The sequence below is a fragment of the Macrobrachium nipponense genome, chromosome 1 (genome assembly GCF_015104395.2).
Source record: "Macrobrachium nipponense isolate FS-2020 chromosome 1, ASM1510439v2, whole genome shotgun sequence".
NCBI classification, from domain to species: Eukaryota; Metazoa; Arthropoda; class Malacostraca; order Decapoda; family Palaemonidae; genus Macrobrachium; species Macrobrachium nipponense.
In genome coordinates, this window is record NC_087200.1 from 181,457,197 (window position 1) to 181,478,886 (window position 21,690).

Sequence of the window (21,690 nt, forward strand, 5' to 3'; positions counted from 1 at the left end):
CGCTCCTGAGCTGGTTGCTGTTCCTGTCGCTCCTGCTTCCTGAGCCTGTCCATGCTGGTCCTGCCCACGGTGTGTCTTCCCCAGTCCCAGGTCCTTCCGGACAGGTGCAGTCGGGCCGTGTTGCTTCGGCAATAGCCCCGCTCCGGCTGGATGGAGGACCTGACGACTGTCCTGCGTGACTGACGAGGAAGAGGAGAAGAGGAAGCTGTCATCTTCGTCTTCATCGTCTGCTGCTGCTCTTCCCCTTCGACTTCTAAGGCCCATAAGCCGAAGAAGAAGAAGGCTATGCCTTCCCCCATAAGAAGTCTCCTTCGGGAACTTCTAAGGGCCCGTCCCACCCCGGTGGGACGGGGGGTCCTTCTGCTGGTCCTCCTGCTCCTTCGGGAGCGGGGCCCATCTCCCCTTCCGTAAGGAAGAGATAGACGGGGACCAGAGGAGTATCGGTTAGCTCTGGTACTTCCTCGCCTGGTGCTAGCGGCGATGCCGCTACGCCAGGTTCCGGCTCGGTCTCTCGTTCGCGAGAGATCCCGAGTGTACGTTCTCCCTCGGGAGACCGTCGCCAGCCAAGTTTCGGCGCCAGAGTTCGCTCGGCGCCAAGACGCGGCACGGAGCAGAAGGCTGGTGAGAGACCGCTCAGGTGACTCTTGCCAGGCCAGCGGCCGCTCTTGCAGCGACCAGCTGGTAACCCGGTTTTCCCCCCTAAGAAGGCTCCTTCGGGACCTTCTAAGGGCCCGTCTCGCTCCGGCGATTCGGGGAGCTCTTCTGCTGGTCCTCCTGCTCCCTCGGGAACAGGGCCCGTCTTTTCTTCTACCAAGGAGAAGAAGACGGGGACCAGAGGAGTACCAGCTTCGGCTGGCACTTCCTCGTCCTCCGGTTCTAGCGGTTCTGCCGCTAAACCAGTATCCGCCTCGGCTTCTCGTTAGCGAGAAGTACCGAGTGGACGGTCTCCCGCGGGAGACCGTCCAGCCAAAGTCTTGACACTCGAGCTCGCTCGCCGCAAGACCGAAGCGCGGAGCAGAAGACTGGCGAGTGTCGTACAGACGACTCTCGCTAGGCCAGTGGACGCTCTCGCAGCGACCAGCTGGCTCTCGGGTGACGTGACGGTCGCTGACCAGCCACGGGTTGAGGCGAGGAAGGGGTCCCCGCGGGTCGTCGGTACCAGCCACGGCTGGTACCAGCGGCTCGACGCGCCGAGAGGACGCTCGCCGGTCTCACCGCGACAACGAGCCTAGCAGGTCACCTGACGCCGCTACCCATCGGGACCGGGCGGAGACGTAACCGCAACAGCTCGCCTGACGCTAGAGATCAGCGTCGACGTTCTCAGCCGAGCCTCTCGCCCCAGGCGAGCGGCAAGGCTAGGCCTGCTGCTCGATCGCCACTGCGGGTGGACGATCAGCAGCAGCCCTCCAAGCACCGCTGGTCCTGCCAGCGAGCTAGGGGGGAGCGTCAGGTCTGCCTCTCCTGTACCTTCAACCTCCTCGGGCTACACCGGGAGGAGCGAGGTACCTATGAGTGATCGCGAGAGGTGCGCCGCTCGCGATCCCGCTATGACGCCGTATGGACCAGGCACGGTTCTAGGACGACCAGGACATACGCGCAAGTAGCTGGAGGCGACCGTCAGGGGTGCTGCCGCTGTTCCTCCTTCTGAAGGAGGAGTTATCTCGGGATCTGTTCTTGTTGGAGGGACTGGACGGTCCTACTCCGCAAGACGCGGTTACTCCCGAGATACAGAGGAGTTTGCAGAAGTCATTAAGCTGATTCGTCAGCATAATGACCTTGCGGAAGGATTGCCGCTCCCACCAGCAGAGCCCACGTCTCTGCTCGAGTCGTTTGGGCCCGGAGAGGGAACCCAAACCAACGGTGGGTCTGCCGCGATCGGAGCTTGCCGATTCTGTCTCGAACCAGAGTCTCTCGTCTCCGGACAAGAAGGCTCTCTCAGTTCTGGCCGGTCGATCAAGCTATTTCCACCTCTACTGCGACAGCGGCGTTTCTACGTGTCTTCGGACACCGTATTTAAATACTCCTTCGGTCCTCCTGAGAGGTTTCGACCTCGACGAGGACTGGAATGAGTCGGAGGACGGTATCGGCTCTCTCCTGTCAGGTGTCGATCAGCCCCACCCAGACGACGTTCACAGTGGCGGCAGACCCTTACCTACAGTGAGAGTTCGTAACCCTCCGCGGGAAAACGTGTTCTCCTGACGATACGTTTTCCCAGACTCTGAGAGGCCATCGCCGCAAGGCGATGGCTGCTCCTACTCTTCTCCAACTGCTAGTTCCACTGGGAAGGCGAGCGAGTATCCAATTCCTCCCCCATTCCCTCTCTCCTTACGGTTACGAGGGAAAGGGGAGGGATCCTACAGAGATTTCTCTGTAGGATCCCACGTTGGGGACTGCGCTACCGGGGGGACCTTCGGGTCCTACCTGACGTAAGCCCGGTCGTTGAGGAGGAATCCTGCCCCATTCTCGATTTCTACGGGAATCGATGAGGACACCAGCCGATATCGTTTGACAAATTCGGTGGGGGTTTCGCAGACTGCTTAGAATTCTACGGAATTTCTAACGCATTCAGTGTTCGAGTTTTTTACGATCTCCAAACACTTACGCGAGACCACGGTCCAAAGTGAGCGAGACGAGAATCCCCGATATACACGATAATCGGGAACCTCGCCTATGCTCGAATTCCTGGAATTTCTAGCATTGGGAAGAAGACTGCTGCTGAAAGAAACTATCTCACAGTAGGCGACCATCCTGGAATAGAGAAGATCGGACGGGAATATCCAGTTTGGCTTGAACTATCGTCTTAGTATTCTGTTCACCATTGAAGCTTTCCTTCGAGGAAGACTTCTCCTTCACTCTCTTTGATAGAGATCGAAGGTGTCGATCTCCAATCCTTATTTTGTTTTCTGAAGGAAAGAATTTAGGATGGAGATCGTTGTTCAGAATCCTACAAATGTACTACGTATATTAACCTCGCGACATGATTCTACTAAGCAGTTGAATTGTCCGAGGGGTAGGCGCATATCCTAGTTAATCTACGGATTGCGACTTATAAGAGAAGTATTCTAATTGAACTGCAACTCGGGGTTGCCTGCAACCTCCCAGGAGTTTTCAGTTTCAATTTTATATACTTATGGTTTTGTCACGACAACACCATTTCAACTTTTATATACTTATGGTTTTGTCACGACAACACCATTTCAACTTTTATATTTACCGAATTCATCATTTGCCTAAATATAATTGCTCGAGCATACTTTTATGCTCGGTAGTTCTAGCCGAACGCATTCCTTCGTGGAATAATGGATTACCTGGCAACTCAGGATGACGAGTCAGCGAGAGCTCAGGCTCAACTACTGCGTATTGAACTGCCTGATAGCAGCTCAGTATCAGCTGGGCCTCCGATATGCACGGTCATGTATCTCTCTCTCCCCTGCTTTTGATTGACTACCGAACCGTATCTCTGCCCAACAATCATGGACTTAGGTCTCTGATTAACGGGGATTCTCGCAATAATGAAGGACCATCTACTGCTGTGACGCTAGATTCCATCGCCTTCGACATTGCGAGAATTTTCAACAGAGATATCTCTTGGACTCTTTTATCTTTCTGTTTACCGCACGGTAACAGAAGTCTGTACAAGTCTCCCGCTGCATCGCACTGCGATAATGCGAATGATTTTGCAGACATCTGAGTTTGTCTTCAAAATATCTCGTATTCGTAGGTGTACAATTGTTCATTGTTCAACCAGAATTACGAGATGTGTCAGAAGACATCGCCTACTCTCCGACCTGACAGCTCTACTTCCAAATGTTCAGCCCATGAGAAGCAGTTCTTCAGGCGGCTTTCCCCTGTGTTTTCATTACTGAAGAACGCCCCGCTTTCATTGCAACTACGACTTCTCACCGGACCAGCAATGAAATAGCGGTTAGCGTTTTCAGTCATTTGTAAGCACAGGTTATTGAATCTTGAGAATCCTTCTCTCGATTCAATCTGTGAAGACGTAGGTTGCATTCAATATCTACCTTCGTCTTCAACGGTACATAGTGTTGTTTCTCCTTAGCTGAGATTCAACAACCATGAGATGTTTTACCTTCAGGGACCTCGGTCTCTAGAAGGCAATTGACTTTCGCCTGTTGGGCACATGCCTTAAGAGAATCATCACCTCGCTGTCCGGCGTTGGTGACAAACAAATACATTATTTGTTTGGTCTCTCGGCATAACCCTTTAAAGGCGAAGGTCACGTGACTTACTCGGATGCTTTGACAACTTGCCTCCTACCGAACGCAGTCAGTCGGCAGCGGTCAGAGCGCCCGAGTCAGTTACGAACTACGCTGTTGACTTAGTTCGGTTGTTACAGAGCAATCATTACTTCGTTTTAATAGCTTGTCAGTACCCATACCATTGACACCCACCATGGAGTGTCGGTGTCCTATCCACTACCAGAACTTCGCTGCATGGGGATATGGAGGATGCGAGAGACTTCGTGGCAAACGGACAGACCAGTATGGGTACTGGACATCACCGAAGTAGAGAAGAGGGATAGGTCATGCGACTATTTCCTTCTTTTCCTCTGAGGAACTGCATGACTTCTCCTGCGAAGTCAAGCATCCAGGGGATGGGGATCCGTGACGCTCGATTTCGTACCGAACTTCGTAGCGAAGACTCAGAACCCTTCGGTCCCTGACGATTGGTTCGAGTCGTTCACAATCCCCTCCCTAATGGACTTCACCGCCTTCGATGCGAAGGAGATGCTGCCTTGTCCGCAAGAACCTCTCCGTGGCGCAGGTACTGAAGGCAGGGGTCTGGTCAACCAGACCACATGCCCTTACTTCTACCTTCGGGATATTGCCACAGGTCCTTGGATCTTTTTCCTTGGACCCGTGGTGGCTGCTCAACACGTTGTGTAGCGAACCCCAGACCCTCGCAGGCTGAACAGCATCGAGTCCTGGTGTGACCATAAGAATGGATGAGTGAATGAGAGTGTGACTGGCTCCTCTTCCCATCTTTTTCTTCCCCTCTACCTGTGGTTAGAGGGACACGGTCGTCACCCTGCTGGATAAGGACAAGATGCAGGTGAGCTACTCAACAGAGCCCCATCCTATCCCTTTCACTAGGGATAGGAGCGTATATCCACCACTTCCTCCAACAAGGGGGAGGAAGTGGATGCCAGCTTGAGACAACCCATATTTATGTTGCCTCTTGCAAACAGGAACAAGTTCTTGCTTGCTGGTACGAAGAGATACGCTTGCCTCTCTCTTAGTACTCGGCCCAGAGGTCTGACCATTGATCCTGCGGTGCACACCGATCAATCGGACAGAGGCTTGGATCCCTCCCTCGCTCTTACGACCAGGGAGGCATTCCAGGGATGGACGAACACCAGTCTGTTCATCAAAAGACTCAGATTCCTCCCACCAAGAAGTTGAGTCTTCTATTGTTAAAGGACGATGGTTTGTATTACGTATCGGAACAAAATGACAATTTGTCGAAAATTGCATTTTTCCTAACTATACAAACCTGAGGTCCTTTACATATAGTCCCTCCTCATGCCACCCCGCGCGCGCCGGGACTGTCCGACAAGCAGTTAACTACCGTTCTCCCTTGTTCGAAGCTTACGACTGTTTCCAGCTGCCGCTAGCTACTTCCTATTGTTAAAGGACCTCAGGTTTGTATAGTTAGGAAAAATGCAATTTTCGACAAATTGTCATTTTTCCTCAGAGAAAAATGCGGTTTGGCAGTATCTACTATCAAAGGATACCGGAGCATGCTGGCTGCTGTGTTCAGACATAGGAATTTAGATTTGTTCCGATACGTAATACAAACCCTCGGTCCTTTAACAATAGGAAGGTAACTAGCGGCAGCTGGGACGGTCGTAAGCTTCGAACAAGGGGAGAACGGTAGTTAACTGCTTGTCCGATCGTGCGCGCGCCCGAGAGGTGAAGAATCACTTTTGCTTTCGGCCGCAGGTGTGAAGGACGTGTTCGTCATCGCTCTCTGCCCGCTTCATCGTCGTATGCTTTGTTTATATTGTCTTTTCTACTAATGGTTTGTTTGACTTGAAAATGAAACTGTAAGTACATTGTTTTCATTTTCATTACTTAATTATGAATCAACATGGAGCTATCACCGTAGATGCGGCGATTTCCGCTCTTTTCATGAAATTGACTTGAATTATGTCTCGGTGCCGAGGGCGGGCGCACTCGCGCCGAGTCATGTATTTTGGGCGAAAGTGTGTAATTGAAAGATGTAAGTACTCTTTTCATTATATTTTTTGCCCTGTGCGTTCGTTGCCGAGAGCGTGATTGCGCTCGGCACGAGCCTTTTATTTGTTGAATAGAATGCAATGAAAGTGGATTCGCAATGCAGTATTCTTTTCATTTTCATTTATTAATTGCATCAAATTTAAATTTGATCAATTTCCGCTCTTACCCGGGAATTAATCCTTACGATTTAATTTATGTGAAAGTGAAAATCGCAAGTGCAGTATTGTTTCATTTTCATATATATTTTATGATAGCATATTATTATGGATCAAGTTTCCGCTCTTACCCGGGAATTGATCTTTCCCCCTTTAAGTTCTATGAAGTGAATCGCAAGTGCAGTATTCTGTTTCATTTTCATATTACTTTTCACTGCTGTGCGAGGGTAGGGGAAGCGAAGGTCTGCCAGGAAGTCGTTGGAAAGCTCTCCCGCGACTCCCTTGGTATCCGATTCTTCGTCTTCTTTCCTGCCCCCCGCGCTCAGCTTCTTCGTTGTATTTTGTATTTGGGGTCTTCCTTGCGTTCGGGGTGGGGCATGTCTCCCCCCCGTGCATGAGGGAACCCCTCTTACTAATCTGTCTGTGCTACCGCAGGTGCTACATCCGTGGGAGACGACCTTGGACAACTGCGGCTGCAGGGCGTGCCTAGCATCCACGATCTGCTGCAGCGTCTAGCGAGGTCTGGGGCGGTGACCTTGGAGCGGTCTCCACTACAACCTCCACGGCCGCTTATGCTGCTTCCCCCCGCTGGTCTACACTCCCCATACTGTGTCGGTGACGCCGTCTGCCGCTACTAGGGCCGGTCGTCGCCCGTACCGCGGAGGGGTATGCCGCGCCGCCTGTGTTTTCTTGTGTTGCCTGCACCAGAACTTCCGCTGTTCCAGCAGCTTCGCCCCTGGACCGGCCGCCAGTACCCAGGTTCCCGCTGGCTGCCGATGATTCTACGAGCGATGGCTGGGCCTGCCGTACCTGTCGCTGATGTGGTTCCCACTACTGGCTTGGCTGTCTCTTCTGTGTAGACGCTGCGCTGTTCCTGAGCTGGTTGCTGTTCCTGTCGCTCCTGGTTCCTGCGCCTGTCCATGCTGGTCCTGCCCATGGTGTGTCTTCCCCAGTCCCAGGTCCCTTCCGGACAGGTGCAGTCGGGCCGTGTTGCTTCGGCAATAGGCCCGACTCCGGCCTGGATGGAGGACCTGACGACTGTCCCTGCGTGAGCTGACCGAAGAAGAAGAAGGCTGCCTCCCCCCCCAAGAAGTCTCCTTCGGGAACTTCTAAGGGCCCGTCCCACCTCGGTGGGACGGGGGGTCCTTCTGCTGGTCCTCCTGCTCCTTCGGGAGCGGGGCCCGTCTCCCCTTCCGTAAGGAAGAGATAGACGGGGACCAGAGGAGAGTATCGGTTAGCTCTGGTACTTCCTCGCCTGGTGCTAGCGGCGATGCCGCTACGCCAGGTTCCGGCTCGGTCTCTCGTTCGCGGGAGATCCCGAGTGTACGCTCTCCCTCGGGAGACCATGCAGCCAAAGTTTCGGCGCCAGAGTTCGCTCGGCGCCAAGACCGCGGCACGGAGCAGAAGGCTGGCGAGAACCGCTCAGGTGACTCTCGCCAGGCCAGCGGCCGCTCTCGCAGCGACCAGCTGGTAACCCGGGTTTTCCCCCCCTAAGAAGACTCCTTCGGGAACTTCGAAGGGCTCGTCTCACTCCGGTGTGACGGGGGGGTTCTTCTGCTGGGTCCTCCTGTTCCTTAGGGAACGGGGCCCGTCCTCCTACTTCTGAGAAGAAGAAGACGGGGGACCAACGGGTGTGCTGGCTACCGCTGGTACACCCTCGCCTGGTCTTGGCAGCTCTGCTGCTAAGCCAGGTACCGGCTCGGTTTTCTCGTCCGCGAGAAATTCCCAGAGTGTACGGTCTCCTTCGGGTGACCGTGCAGCCAAAGTTAAGACGCCTGAGTGCGCTCAGCGTCATGACCGAGGCACGGAGCAGAAGACTGTCGAGAGCCGCTCAGGTGACTCTCGCCAGGCCAGCGGCCGCTCTCGTAGCGACCAGCCGGTACCTCGGTTTGGACGTGACGGTCTCTGACCGGCCACGGGTTGAGGCTGGGAAGAGGTCCCCCAGGTTCCCCTCGACCGACGGTACCAGCCTCGGCTGGTACCAGCGGTTTTTTGACGTGCCGCGAGGACGCTCACCGGTCTCGCACCGCGAAAGGTGAGCTCTGCAGGTCACCTGACCGCCGCTCCCACAGACCGGCGGATACGGTGACCAGCAGCAGCCCTCGTCTGACGCACCGGGGACCGGGGTCGACGTGCTCAGTCGAGCCGCTCGCCACAGGTGAGCGGCACGGCCAGGCCTGCAGATCGATCTCCACCACCGCGTGGAGTGATCGGCTGCAGCCCCCCACGTACGCTGGTCCTGCCAGCGAGCGGGGGGGGGCGGGGGGGGGAGCGTCAGGTCTCTCTCTCCACTACCTTCAACTTCCTCGGGCTACACACCGGGAAGAGCGAGGTAGCTATGGAGTGATCGTGAGAAGTGCACCGCTCACGATCCCGTCACGACGCCGCACGTGCCACGTATGGTCTTGGGACCAGCCAGGACGTCACGCGCAAGTGATTGGAGGCGACGTCAGGGGGGGTGGGGGGGGGGAGGGGGTGTAAGCATCAGTTCTGTCTCTCCAATACCTTCAACTTCCTCGCATACGCCGGGAAGAGCGAGGTATATAGGAGTGATCGTGAGAGATGCGCCGCTCACGATCCTGTCACGACACCGCACGTGCCAGGTATGGTCTTAGGACCAGCCAGGACGTACGCGCAAGTGATTGGAAGGCAACCGTCAGGGATCTGTGCTGGTCCTTCTTCTGAAGGAGGAGGGTCTTGGGAGCTGCTCTTGTTGGAGGGACTGGACGGTCCTATTCCTCAAGACGCTGTAACTTCAAGATTCAGAGTAACTTTGCCCAGGTTATTGCACTGATTCGTCAGCACAACGACCTGGGGGAAGGATCGCCGTTCCCACCAGCAGAGCGCATGTCTCTGCTCGAGTCGTTTTGGGGGCCCGAGAGGGAACCCAAACCGACGTGGGTTCGCCGCAATCGGAGCTTACCGATTCTGTCTTGAACCAGAGTCTCTCGTCTCCGGGCAAGAAGGCTCTCTCAGTTCTGGCCGGTCGATCAAGCTACTTCCACCTCCTCTACTGCGACAACGGCGTTTCTACGTGTCTTCGGACACCGTATTTAAATACTCCTTCGGTCCTCCTGAGAGGTTCGACCTCGACGAGGATTGGAATGATCGGAGGATGGTATCGGCTCTCTCCTGTCAGGTGTCGATCAGCCCCACCCAGACGACGTTCACAGTGGCGGCAGACCCTTACCTACAGTGAGAGTTCGTAACCCTCCTCGGGAAAACGTTTTCTCCTGACGATACGTTTTCCCAGACTCTGAGAGGCCATCGCCGCAAGGCGATGGCTGCTCCTAATCTTCTCAACTGCTAGTTCCACTGGGAAGGCGAGCGTGTATCCAATTCCTCCCCCATTCCCTCTCCTACGGCTCGACGAGGGAAAGGGGAGGGATCCTACAGAGATTTCTCTGTAGGATCCCACGTTGGGGACTGCGCTACCAGGGGGACCTTCGGGTCCTACCCGACGTAAGCCCCGGTCGTTCTGGGGAGGGATCCTGCCCCATTCTCGATTTCTACGGGAATCGAGAGGACCACCAGCCGATGTCGTTTGACGAATTCGGTGGGGTTTCGCAGCAGACTGCTTAGAATTCTACGGAATTTCTAGCGCATTCAGTGTGTTCGAGTTTCTTGCGATCTCCAAACACTTAGGCAAGACCACGGTCAAAAGTGAGCGGAGACGAGAATCCCCGATAATTGTTACACGATAATCGGGAACCTCGCCTATGCTCGAATTCCTGGAATTTCTAGCATTGGGAAGAAGACTGCTGCTGAAAGAAGACTTTCTCACGTAGGACGACCAACCTGGAATAGAGAAGAACGGACGGGAACAATCCAGTTTGGCTTGAAACTATCGTATTAGTATTCTGTTCACCATTGAGGCTTTCCTTCGAGGAAGATTTCTTCACTCTCTTTGATAGAGACCGAAGGTGGTCAATCTCCAATCCTTATTTTGTTTTCTTGAAGGAAAGAATTTAGGATGGAGATCGTTGTTCAGAATCCTACAAATATACTACGTATATTAACCTCGCGACATGATTCTGCTAAGCAGTTGAATGGTCGAGGGGTAGGCGCATATCCTGGTTATTCTACGGATTGCGACTTAGACGAGAAGTATTCTAATTGAACTGCAACTCGGGGTTGCCTGCAACCTCCCAGGAGTTTCCAGTTTCAATTTTATATACTTATGGTGTTGTCACAACAACACCATTTAAGCTTTTATATTTACCGAAATTCGTTTCGCATAAATATAATTGCTCGAGCATATCTTTTATGCTCGGTGGTTCTAGCCGAACGCATTCCATTCGTGGAAAGGATTACTTGGCAACTCAGGATGACTAGTCAGCGACAGCTACTGCGTTATTGAATTGCCCGAGGCATTTCAGTACCAGCTGCCGCTTCGAGATGGATGGTTGGTTATGTCTTTCTCACCTGCTTTGATTGAATACCAACCGTATCTCTGCCCAACAATCACGGACTTAAGTCTCTGATTAAACGGGGATTCTCGCATACATGAATGACCATCTACTGCTGTGACGCTAGTATTCATCGTCTTCGGTATTGCGAGAATTTTAAACAGAGATATCTATTCGACTCTCATCTTTCTGTTTACCGCACGGTAACAGAATGTAATAGTCTCTTGCTGCATCGTATCTCGATAATGCGAATGATTTTTGCGGAATCTGAGCTTGTCCTCAAAATATCTTGTATTGGAGGGTGTGCAATTGTTCATGTCACCCCGGATTAGCAGATGTATTGAAAGACATCGCCTACTCCCACACCTGCCAGCTCTACTTCCAAACGTTCAGCATGAGAAGCAGTTCTTCAGGCGGCTCTCCCCTGTGTTTCATTACTGAAGAACGCCCGCTTTCACTGCACATTTCCGGACAGCAATGAAATGGCGGTTAGCGTTTTCAGTCATTTGTAAGCACAGATTTAGAATCTTGAGATTCCTTCTCTCGATTCAGCTGGAAGACGTAGGTTGCATTCATTGCCTACCTTCGTCTTCAACGTCACATAGTGTTGTTTCTCCTTAAGCTGAGATTCAACGTCTATGAGATTTTCTTGCCATGAGGGACCTCGGTCTTTTGAAGGGCAATTGACTTTCGCCTTTTGAGCTTATGCATTAAGAGAATCATCGCCGCGCCGTCCGGGCATCGGTGACTAACAAAATTTTATTTGTTTGTTTGGGTCTCTCAGCATAACTCTTTAAAGGGCGAAGGTCACGTGACTTACTCAGATGCTTGGACAACTTGCCTCTACTGATTCCGAACCAGTCAGTCGGCAGCTGTCAGAGCGCCCGAGTCAGTTACGACTATGCTGTGGACTTAGTTTCGGTTGTTCCAGAGCAATCATTACTTCGTCTTAATAGCTTGTCAGTATGAGTACTGTACATAACCAAAGTCGAGAAGAGGGATAGGTCATACGACTATTCCCTTCTTTTCGTCTTAGGTAACTGCATGACTTCTCTTGAGAAGTCAAGCACAAAGGGATGGGGATTTGTGACGCTCGATTTCGTACCGATCTTCGTAGCGAAGACTCAGAACCCTTCGGTAACTGACGATTGGTTCGAGTCCTTCACAATACCCTCCCCTAAATGGACTTCACCGCCTCCGATACGAAGGCTATGCTGCTTTGTCCTGTGAAGGCGCGACGGAGCTGTCTGAAGAAACTCGACACCCAGGATGAGTGTGGACGCCTCTTCATCATTCGCTCGCGTTCCGCAAGAACTTCTCCGTGGCGCAGGTAGTGAAGGGCAGGCGCCTGGTGGCAACCGGACCGCAATGCACCTCCTACCTTCGGGATATTGCCCACAGTTCCTTGGATCTTTTTCCTTGGGAACCGTGGTGGTTGCTCAACACGTTGTGTAGTTAACCCAGACCCTAGCAGGCTGAACAGCATCGAGTCCTGGTGTGACCGTAAGAATGGATGAGGAATGAGAGTGAGACTGGCTCCTCTTCCCATCTTTTTCTTCCCTCTACCTCAGGGTAGAGGGACACGGTCGTCACCCTGCTGGGTAAGGACGAGATGCAGGTGAGCTACTCAATAGAGCACCATCCTATCCCTTTCAGTAGGGATAGGAGTAAATATCCACCACTTCCTTCAACAAGGGGGAGGAAGTGGATGCCAACTTGAGACAACCCATCATTTTATGATTGTCTCTTGCAAACAGGAACAAGTTCTTGCTTGCTGGTACGAAGAGATACGCTTGCCTCTCTCTTAGTACTTGGCTCAGAGGTCTGACCATTGATCCTGCGGTGCACACCCCGATCAATCAGACAGAGGTTTGGATCCCTCCCTTGCTCTTACGACCAGGGAGGCATTCCAAGGTTGGACGAACACCAGTCTGTTCACCAAAAAGACTCAGATTCCACCCACCAAGAAGTGAGTCTTCCTATTGTTAAAGGACCGAGGGTTTTGTTATTACGTATCGGAACAAATGACAATTTGTCGAAAATTGCATTTTTCCTAACTATACAAACCTGAGGTCCTTTACATATAGTCCCCACCTCACCCACCTCATGCCACCCCTCACTCTGCAACTTTTGCATGGGCCTAAAGCAAAAGTATTCTTCACCTCTCGGGCGCGCGCACGATCGGACAAGCAGTTAACTACCGTTCTCCCCTTGTTCGAAGCTTACGACCGTCCCAGCTGCCGCTAGTTACCTTCCTATTGTTAAAGGACCTCAGGTTTGTATAGTTAGGAAAAATGCAATTTTCGACAAATTGTCATCTTTCGAATAACAAAGATCTTCATGATCTATTAAGATCTTTTGAAACTTCCAAGAAAACTTCGAACGAAGTTCCAAGTTGGAATCTGGACGTGGTTCTTCGTTTCCTGAGGTCCTCTAGGTTTGAACCACCACATTTAGCCTCCTTCAAAGAGTCTTACGAGGAAAGCTCTCTTTTCTCTGGCTTTAGCATCCGCTAAAAGGGTTAGTGAGATTCATGCCCTAGAAGGAAGGGTAGGTTTCAAAGGAGATTCCGTGGTTTGTTTCCTTCCTTCCTTCGTTTTAGCAAAGAATGAGAACCCCTCAAATCCTTGGCCAAGGAGCTTTGAGGTTCGTGGATTATCTGCCCTAGTAGGGGAAGAACCTGAATGAACTCTCTGCCCTGTTAGGAGTTTAAAATACTACCTTCAGAAGAAGAAAACCCTTAAGGGCATTGAGGACAGACTATGGTGCTCTGTAAAGGACCCCAGCAGACCATTGTCGAAAAATGCGCTGTCTTTCTTCATTAGAAGTCTTGTGAAAGAAGCACATAGATCTTGTAATGAAGAACATTTGAAGCTCCTAAAAGTCAAGGCTCATGAAGTGAGAGCAATTGCCACTTCCTTGGCCTTTAATAAGAATATGTCTCTTCAGAATCTGATGAAAACTACATTCTGGAGATGTAATTCAGTATTCGCCAACCACTACCTAAAAGACGTCAGTATTACGTATGACAAGTGCTTCGCATTAGGCCCGTACGTATCGGCGGATTCGGTGCTGGGGCAGGGAGCTGGAACATATCCTTAGTAGTTTTTTCCCTTGTTTTTGTTAATTGAGTTCATATGGTTGTATGAAAAATGATGCAGGTAGGCATCTTTTTTTCGTTTCGTAATACTAATAACTTTAGTTTGGTTAGGTGATCGGATTTGGTTTGAAGCTCCCTGCGTTGGTAGTGGACAGGTTCTGTCATAGAAGAGGGCGAACCCCCATTGACATGATCCGACTTGGATTCTACTAAGTAAGCGGATATAAAGTCCCGTTAGTAGACCCAAAGAGTCTTTTCAGCTGTAGGTCACGCCCTCGCTGTAGCTCTTATGGTTATGCAGACTAATAGACAGTATCTATGAAGTCTTCAGCCTAAACAGGTAAGAACCAAGGTTATTTTTATCCTACAACAGGTGTTGTTTACCTTTTCTTTGTTATTTTCTGTCTTGTACCCTCCACCAAGGGTGTCAATCAGCTAAGTATATGTCTGACAGGAAAGTTCATGTACAAAAATGATATTGTTATTTTACAATAAAGTTTTGTACATACTTACCTGGCAGACATATACGATTGATGGCCCGCCCAGCCTCCCCTCAGGAGACAGGTATAAGAGAGAAAAAATCTGGCAAGAAAGGTATGTTGGTTCTTACACCCGCTTCCCAGCGGCGGGTAAGGTAGATCACCTGACCTACCTGTCGCGTTTGCCGCGAGTTTTGAATTCTGTCGTGACGTCAGAGACGTAAGCTAAGTATATGTCTGCCAGGTAAGTATGTACAAAACTTTATTGTAAAATAACAATATCATTTTTCAGCAAGAAACGGGCAGTATTGTCCTAAGTGGTCCTGATTTAAAATTTAATTAAAAATTTTGCAGGTGGCCAGAAGCTGGTGTAAGTAATGTGTACAATGGAATTGTGAGTGGCGCAGAAGGAGGGGCAGGTGGAGTTGTTGTTGCTCACTGGTCCAGCTCTGCTGCTCTAACTCCACTTGTCTTTGCATGGCCTCCGGTACTTGTTGCTGCTGGTCTTTCATGGAATCATAATACACACTGGGTTAGTTACAGAGTTCATTTATTAAGCCTCACGATAGAGCAGTTCTTGCCTGGTTTGCCAATTTTTTCCCACATTAAAGGCAAACCAATTGTTGCTTGATATTCTGGACATTGCTTTACCTTGATGATGATAGTCTGGAGATAGTTAAATTTTTTAAATTACCGTATATACTCGTGTAACACACGATCTCACATATCATGCGACCCCCAAATTTTCATCCTTAAAAAATTATTTTATCACATCTCACGTATCATGCAAGTTAAACTTATGAGACCAAGTAACAATAGGCTAACCTCTTTTCCTCTTCTTTATCTATTCCATTTTTTAGTTAGGCTAACCCCTTTTCCTACATCTCTTTATCCATCCCATCTTCTAGTTAAATTTAAAAAAGTAAAAGAGAATGCCAAAAGTATTGTTAATAATGATATAGTACTTGTTTTGAAAATTTACAAGCCAGAAACAGCTGATTTGCTATGAACCGAATCCGATAACAACAGCCTTTTTACTTGCATTTCAACCATTGTACAATAGTAAAAAATTACCGTAGTTGTCTTACAAATGACGTTAAGGAGAATAGGACTAATATATTTTTACATTGCTATATCCTTACTAGCTATGGAGAAAAGATTGGCAAGGGCATATACTGCTAAATTTAATCTGTAAGTTTTAGCTGAAGTTGAGAAAATAATGTTGATCCGCTAACGACTATTATCATGCATCGGCAACGTGGATGAAACTCTCGCAAACATTGGTGTAGTACCATCGAACTCGACCGTAAGCAAAATTTGAGAGGAATGTGTTTTAATCAAAACCATTGGGCATGAAAGAACCCATTTTACTGTTTTCATTCTAATAAAAGATAAATTAGTAAAGCTCGTAGTATTCTGACGAGATCAAGTGAAAATATTGAAAGAAATCTATTGATCTTTGTTTATGCAATAAACATGCCCTAGCACCATCTACTAACAAAAAATAACTAAATTTCATTCACAAATGATACATTTTTAAGTGATATTTCAACTTAGAAAACACTTCGTATAACGTAAAATAACCATGTCCCATATAAATAGAGTATCTTGAGATTCATTCGCGCTAATTAGCAGCAGGAAAGTCATTCTGAGATGTGTTCAATACAGCAAAATAAACCTTCCTTGCAATCACCCTCAGCTGATTTTCAAACCAAAACATCGATTGCTATGTTTGTATTGTATAATACAAAAAAATAGTAATATGGAAATACATATATTATTATTGGATGCAGTGAAGTAAAGCATAACTTTTTAAAAGGTCCATGGAAAAAATGCATATCCATTATGTTTGTATTTTATCATATGATACTAATATGTGATTATTAAATACTCGAATTTTATATCTCATATATGATGCGACCCCCTTAAAATTAGCTCCAAAATTAGGTCTTCAAAGTCGCATGATACCCAAGCATATACGGTACATACTTCAAATCATTTATATGAAATCTGTTAATCAAAGTGCATTACATGTATTCTGTGAGTTTATTTTTGTTTTTCACAATTTTTTCTATTGATAAATAATCTACAAGTATTATGTGAATGCTTTGTTTGCAGAGTAATGGGTTGTTAGGCTTGTTCAACAGTAATAATAATTTGCTAATAATAATAATAATAAAGTGATAGTGATTTGCCATTTGTATACATAGACAAGAATATTTTTCAGTGTTTAGGTCTTCCATCCTTAACAATAACAATAATAATAGTAAAAATAATAATGCTTTGTCATTTGTACACATTTAATAGTATGTTTAACAGATTTTGTTTTATCTACCATTTTTTATTTATTGTTATTGGTGGAAAACATTTAATTTAGATATTTTTATTGAAAAATATTTATTTTATAGTTGCCAAGATGTAATTTTTCATTTTGTTGCCAGGATTATGTCCATTCTTCTGTAGGTGCCTTAATAGACACCCATCTAGTTCGTGTACCACTTTGTGGCATGGGTGCAGCCTTAATAGAACTGGGTCGCTGTGAAACATGGGTGACACGAATGGTCCGTGGTCAGCCAGCAGCAGATGTCGTCAACTTGCCTTCTTCATCTCCAGGTTCTGCCTTGTATCAACTCTTAGCTGATCCTGATAGCCTCTCACTGGATAACCTTACGCCAGAAGTGTTTACGGTTAGTTTTGTGTTTTGCCTGGATATAATAATGTTATAGATTTTTGCCGATTTACTTCTGGAACGCAAAATTTAAGGCTAAAATCAATTGAAAAGGCGAATTCATTAGTAATTATGAAGGTCAGTGCAGAAAACAGAAAAGGTTCAGGAAAACTTTCTACTAGATGTGTCCTTACAAGAAAATATTCAATTCACAGAACCCAAATGCTGTCGTTTCAAACAGTTACATCAAGATCTAAATCCCAAATTAAGTCTATAGAAGCATCTTTACTTTCACACTTGGCAAAGCAGCTCCCAGTTTTCTGCACTCCACCAGCCATCTTCTTTTTGCCGTGCACTTTAAGTACAATGGTTGTTTGTATTGAGCATATTAGAATTGAATTTGTGTTGAATTAAATTTACCTTCAAGGCCTTTTTTTTGTAAGGTGTGTCATCCAACATGATTAGCGTTTGTCATGAAAAAGTAAACGATTTATGTTTTCTAGAGTGTAATGCGTCATGTCCGTAAAGCCGTTCGGGAAGGAAGGAGAAGTGGTGGCATTCCTGGACAGAAGTCTCCCTTGATTGTGAATGGTGCAATATCAGGTGGCGTAGGACAAGAAACGGCTTCATCACCTTGGCCTTTAGCAACTTTGGTGACCTTAGAACTCCATTTAGCTATGGACATGATTCTCACAGCATGCAGGTAAACGATCAGTCTTTGCCTTTCTTCCATCATGTGGCAGATCAAATTTTACTCTCCCAAGTTATTTTTATATCGCTGAAAGTTTATATACGTGGCAGCATTCAACGTGAAGTTTAAGCAATGTTTTATGAGAATTTTCAATTTGCAGTGTTCATTCAGGAAGTCTTGTAGTCTTTTGTAATTCAAATGAATTATAAGCGTCAGCTTAGTTTAATTTAATTAATGTTTCTTTGAAAATTTTTCTGCATTAAAAAACTCTACCATTCTTTTTTCAAGGCTGGGTCGATCCTTGGTCTCAGTGGGTACAAATCCTCGCAGTAACATGGGTGTAGCAGTAGTTAACCTTGGTGTAGGGAACCTTCCCCCAACTTTAAGGACAGATCTTGCCAACAAGTAAGAATTATACAGAATTTTTTCTTAAACTGGTATTTCATATTTTGCTTCAGTATTTTGTATTTGATATATATAATGTTTTGTAATGTACCATGATATTAACTTGGGCAGGCAATGTTGTACACTACTGAAAACCCCCTTTTACATGATTCTGTAAGACAAAAGCATATTAGGTTGCACATAAGAGTATCAGGTATGGTTTTTAAATCAGTGTTAGCTTTCCTTTTAGTGGGGATAACCCATAAGCTATGTATATCAGGCAAATCATTCTTTTTTTTAGTCATTAAACAACTGAAGTTATGTATTAAATGAAATAAAAATATTCATACTAACCCATCAGTCACAAATATAGCTGAAGTTCATGAGGAATCGTGAATCAAGGCTATTCTTGATGGAATTGTTGCAAAAATTGCCCAAGTGGACTATGTATTGAGTTTAGGATTGCAGTAGATATAACTACAATCAATTAAGTTGTCCATAGTCTGGCTAAGGAAGGAGCATCAGCATACAATGTACTTTTCCCTGTATGCCAGTTCAGTTAATAAGTGTTTTGAGGCTACAGTTCCCTGTAGGTTGGTCAGATTAGTACTAAGTGTTTTAAGTTGCAGTTGTCTTCTGAACCTGTAATTTAGTCAACCTTTGTATATTCTGTAACTTTTTTGTTCCTAGTCAGGGTCTTACTTTTTACGAGATAATAAGAGGAGCCTATGCTGTAAAACTGATTTTGAAAATGTCAAGTTTTATTGGCATCTCCTGGTAATGTTCTGGTACCTAGCCTGTGATTAGTTTTAACTTGGGCCAACTTATTTGTCAGTGCTCCCGTAAGGTCGGTGGAAGGATCTAATTAGGTGCCTTTTCCAGAGACCAACATCTGTTTTTTTGCACTTATACCAGGTAGGCAAAACAGTTTTCCAGTAGTGCTGTTTTCCTTTTCAACTAGATGGGAAGTTGTTATTAGTGACTTAGTTACTGAGTTCTTGTTTCTTGTGAGGGTACAGTCAATGGGCTATGTGTACATATTAGCCCGCATTAATCACTTTTCTTTCATAGCAGAAGCTAACTGTCATGTCATGGACACATCTGATACAATTTGTGAATTGCATGACTTCAACAAGAGATGAGTATCTAATCATTCTTAATGGTGATCGAGTTAAGATTGTCTTATATCAGGTAATGACCAAACACCTCAAGGTTTATAGACACTGCAAGAAAGTTTCCCTTTCCATGGCTTGCACAGTTGGTGTCAGGAGCGATATTGAGTTGACCATGGTCAGAGGGATTCCAGTGAGCAATAGGTAGCTGCTTCATTAGATGAACGTTATACTTAGATAACTATTAATGTCTAAGCCAACCAGCATTAGCAAAAGGATAAGCTGAGGATAAAGAAATATGTAATCACAGTAGATGAGAAAAATGACACATTTTTAACCAACTTGTATTTTTCATAACTAACAAACTTCCGGTCTTAACAGTAGGATAATACTAGTGTCATGTTGGAAACCAGTAGAATTAATAACAAACTTGTGAAATCAAGGGACTATTTGCATCTATACCAGGTCACGGGGTATTGCAGTTCCCAGAATGCCCTTGGCGTCCCGTGACCCATCAGTTACTTTCCTACCGCCTTGAAGATAGGACGTGATTACTTTCTATCTGTTTTAAAACTGGTTTAGTTTGCCCGATTTTATTCATATTTTCCTTTTTCCCCTCTTTGGGTGATCTGTGTGGGTGTGATCTGTTAGGTGTGTGTACATTGTGAGATGGAGAATTTTGCTTCACCAACAGAAATTTCTTCGGGTTCTCGCAAGAGACAAAGGAAATGCCCTGGAGTGATTGGGTTTCCTTGTTCAAGATTTTCTTGAAAAGATGAATTATTACAAGTCTGCCAGCCCAAAGGACACAGATGAACTATTGAGTGGGTCATTTGTCTATCGTATTGCCTTAGATAGAAGGGAGATGTGGAAATAGCTGTATTTGCATTGTTTCTGTACCTCAGGGTGTTTCAAGATTCTTACACTATACTACAAGTAATAAAAGTTTACCAATATGAAAATTTTGGGAGGACAAGAGTCTGAAGTCAATACCTGTATGTCACCAAAATCATAAACAACAAACCTGAGGTCTGAACATGAGGGGATTTTCTAAAGCACCCAGCTGGAGTCCATTCATTAACAGCACAAGGTTTTGGTGGCAACGGGAGATAGCCAATGGGGGAAAGAGGTAGGCATAGCCTGACCCCCCTCCCCCCCATGCTGTGATGCTTCAGTTCTCTCTTAACTGCTTTCCAAGCAAGACAATTGGTGTCTTATCTTGTTTAGAGGTTGGTTGTTTTTAGCTCTTCCTGCCCACTGTACACTGTGGCGCTCTGGTTTTTTTTATTCTCCCTTTTGTTGTGTGGTTGTGTTATGTTGTGCTACATATTTGCATTTTTTGCATTCCCAGAAAATACAAACCCATACATCATCTAAGCAATCCAGGTCTCAGAGAAGATGCCCGGGCATTGGTAATACCTCATGCTCTCGTTATTTAGCCTCCTTGGATACATACCCACATACTGCTTGTAGCAGATGCAGATCTAATGAGTGTAATGTAAGTAATCCCTGTTCTGGATGTCATAATAAATCTCTAGGGCAATTCAAGAATTTTGGCAAGAAAAGGAGATATAAGAGGAAATTGGTGGCAGATGCCTCCATTCTTTTGCTCTATCTTCTCTAGGAAGTATTTTAGGATGGGTTAGGCTTATCCTCGATGGTAAGCATTAAAAAAAAGTGATATTAAGAATATGGTCAAGACTTTAGTAAATTCCTGCTGCTTCCCATTTACTCCATTAATTTAGACAACCCAAAGAGAATGCCCATAGTGACATTCGTATTCTAAATCCACATTAGGCCATTTATACGTTGCTAAGAGTAGTTTTTTAAAGACTTTTGCCAAGATGACTACTTTGCTGGTAAGGTTTAAATAAATTTATCAATGGCTGCCTGAGCAAACCCACCTGAAATATCAGGATCATATGTTGTGGGGAAATTATAGGATTGACTCTGATAACAATATTAGAATAAATTTCTTTAAGTCAAGTAAATTTAATGTAGCCTTCTTTTATGGCACAAGTCAGTCCTGTTTCTTAGCTTGTCAGTGAAAGAGATTTTATTTTAGTAAGCTATATGGAAAGTATAATATGATGTAGAAAACCAACAGCAGAATTAAGAGTTTTTATAACTAGAATTGCCAAATAATATTAGACTCATCTCCTATATTCAGTTCTTTCTCAAGGAAAGTGGATGGTGGCCTGCAACTGAGAGAAAGTCCAGGTCTTTCAAAGTTGTCATTGCTGCTCTTTCTCAAAGGGTGGGTATTGCTGGAGACAGGACTGACAATGTTTGGGATAGGGTTACAAGAGTTTGATCTTATGTCAACCATTAGAGATGGTTGGAAGGATTTCTTTTTTGTCAGAAATTAAATATGTATGCCAAGTCCTAATTACTGGCTGGGCCAGACATAGAGATATTCTGGCTGTCTTTCC

At 46.6% G+C, this 21,690-nt stretch overlaps 1 protein-coding gene across 6 annotated transcripts in view; it reads left to right on the forward strand.

Annotated features, from left to right (window-relative positions):
* Window positions 1-21,690, forward strand: part of LOC135219888 (uncharacterized) — a 327,822-nt gene that overhangs the window by 294,618 nt on the left and 11,514 nt on the right. For 5 of the 6 annotated variants that reach the window (XM_064257040.1, XM_064257041.1, XM_064257039.1 and 2 more), the window contains 4 exons: window positions 14,758-14,935; window positions 16,845-17,090; window positions 17,575-17,774; window positions 18,051-18,167. In XM_064257040.1, the coding sequence (XP_064113110.1) occupies window positions 14,758-14,935; window positions 16,845-17,090; window positions 17,575-17,774; window positions 18,051-18,167 (741 nt within the window). Of the gene's footprint in view, window positions 1-14,757; window positions 14,936-16,844; window positions 17,091-17,286; window positions 17,528-17,574; window positions 17,775-18,050; window positions 18,168-21,690 lie in introns of those variants that run through there. The other variant, XM_064257044.1, reaches the window with a different exon arrangement.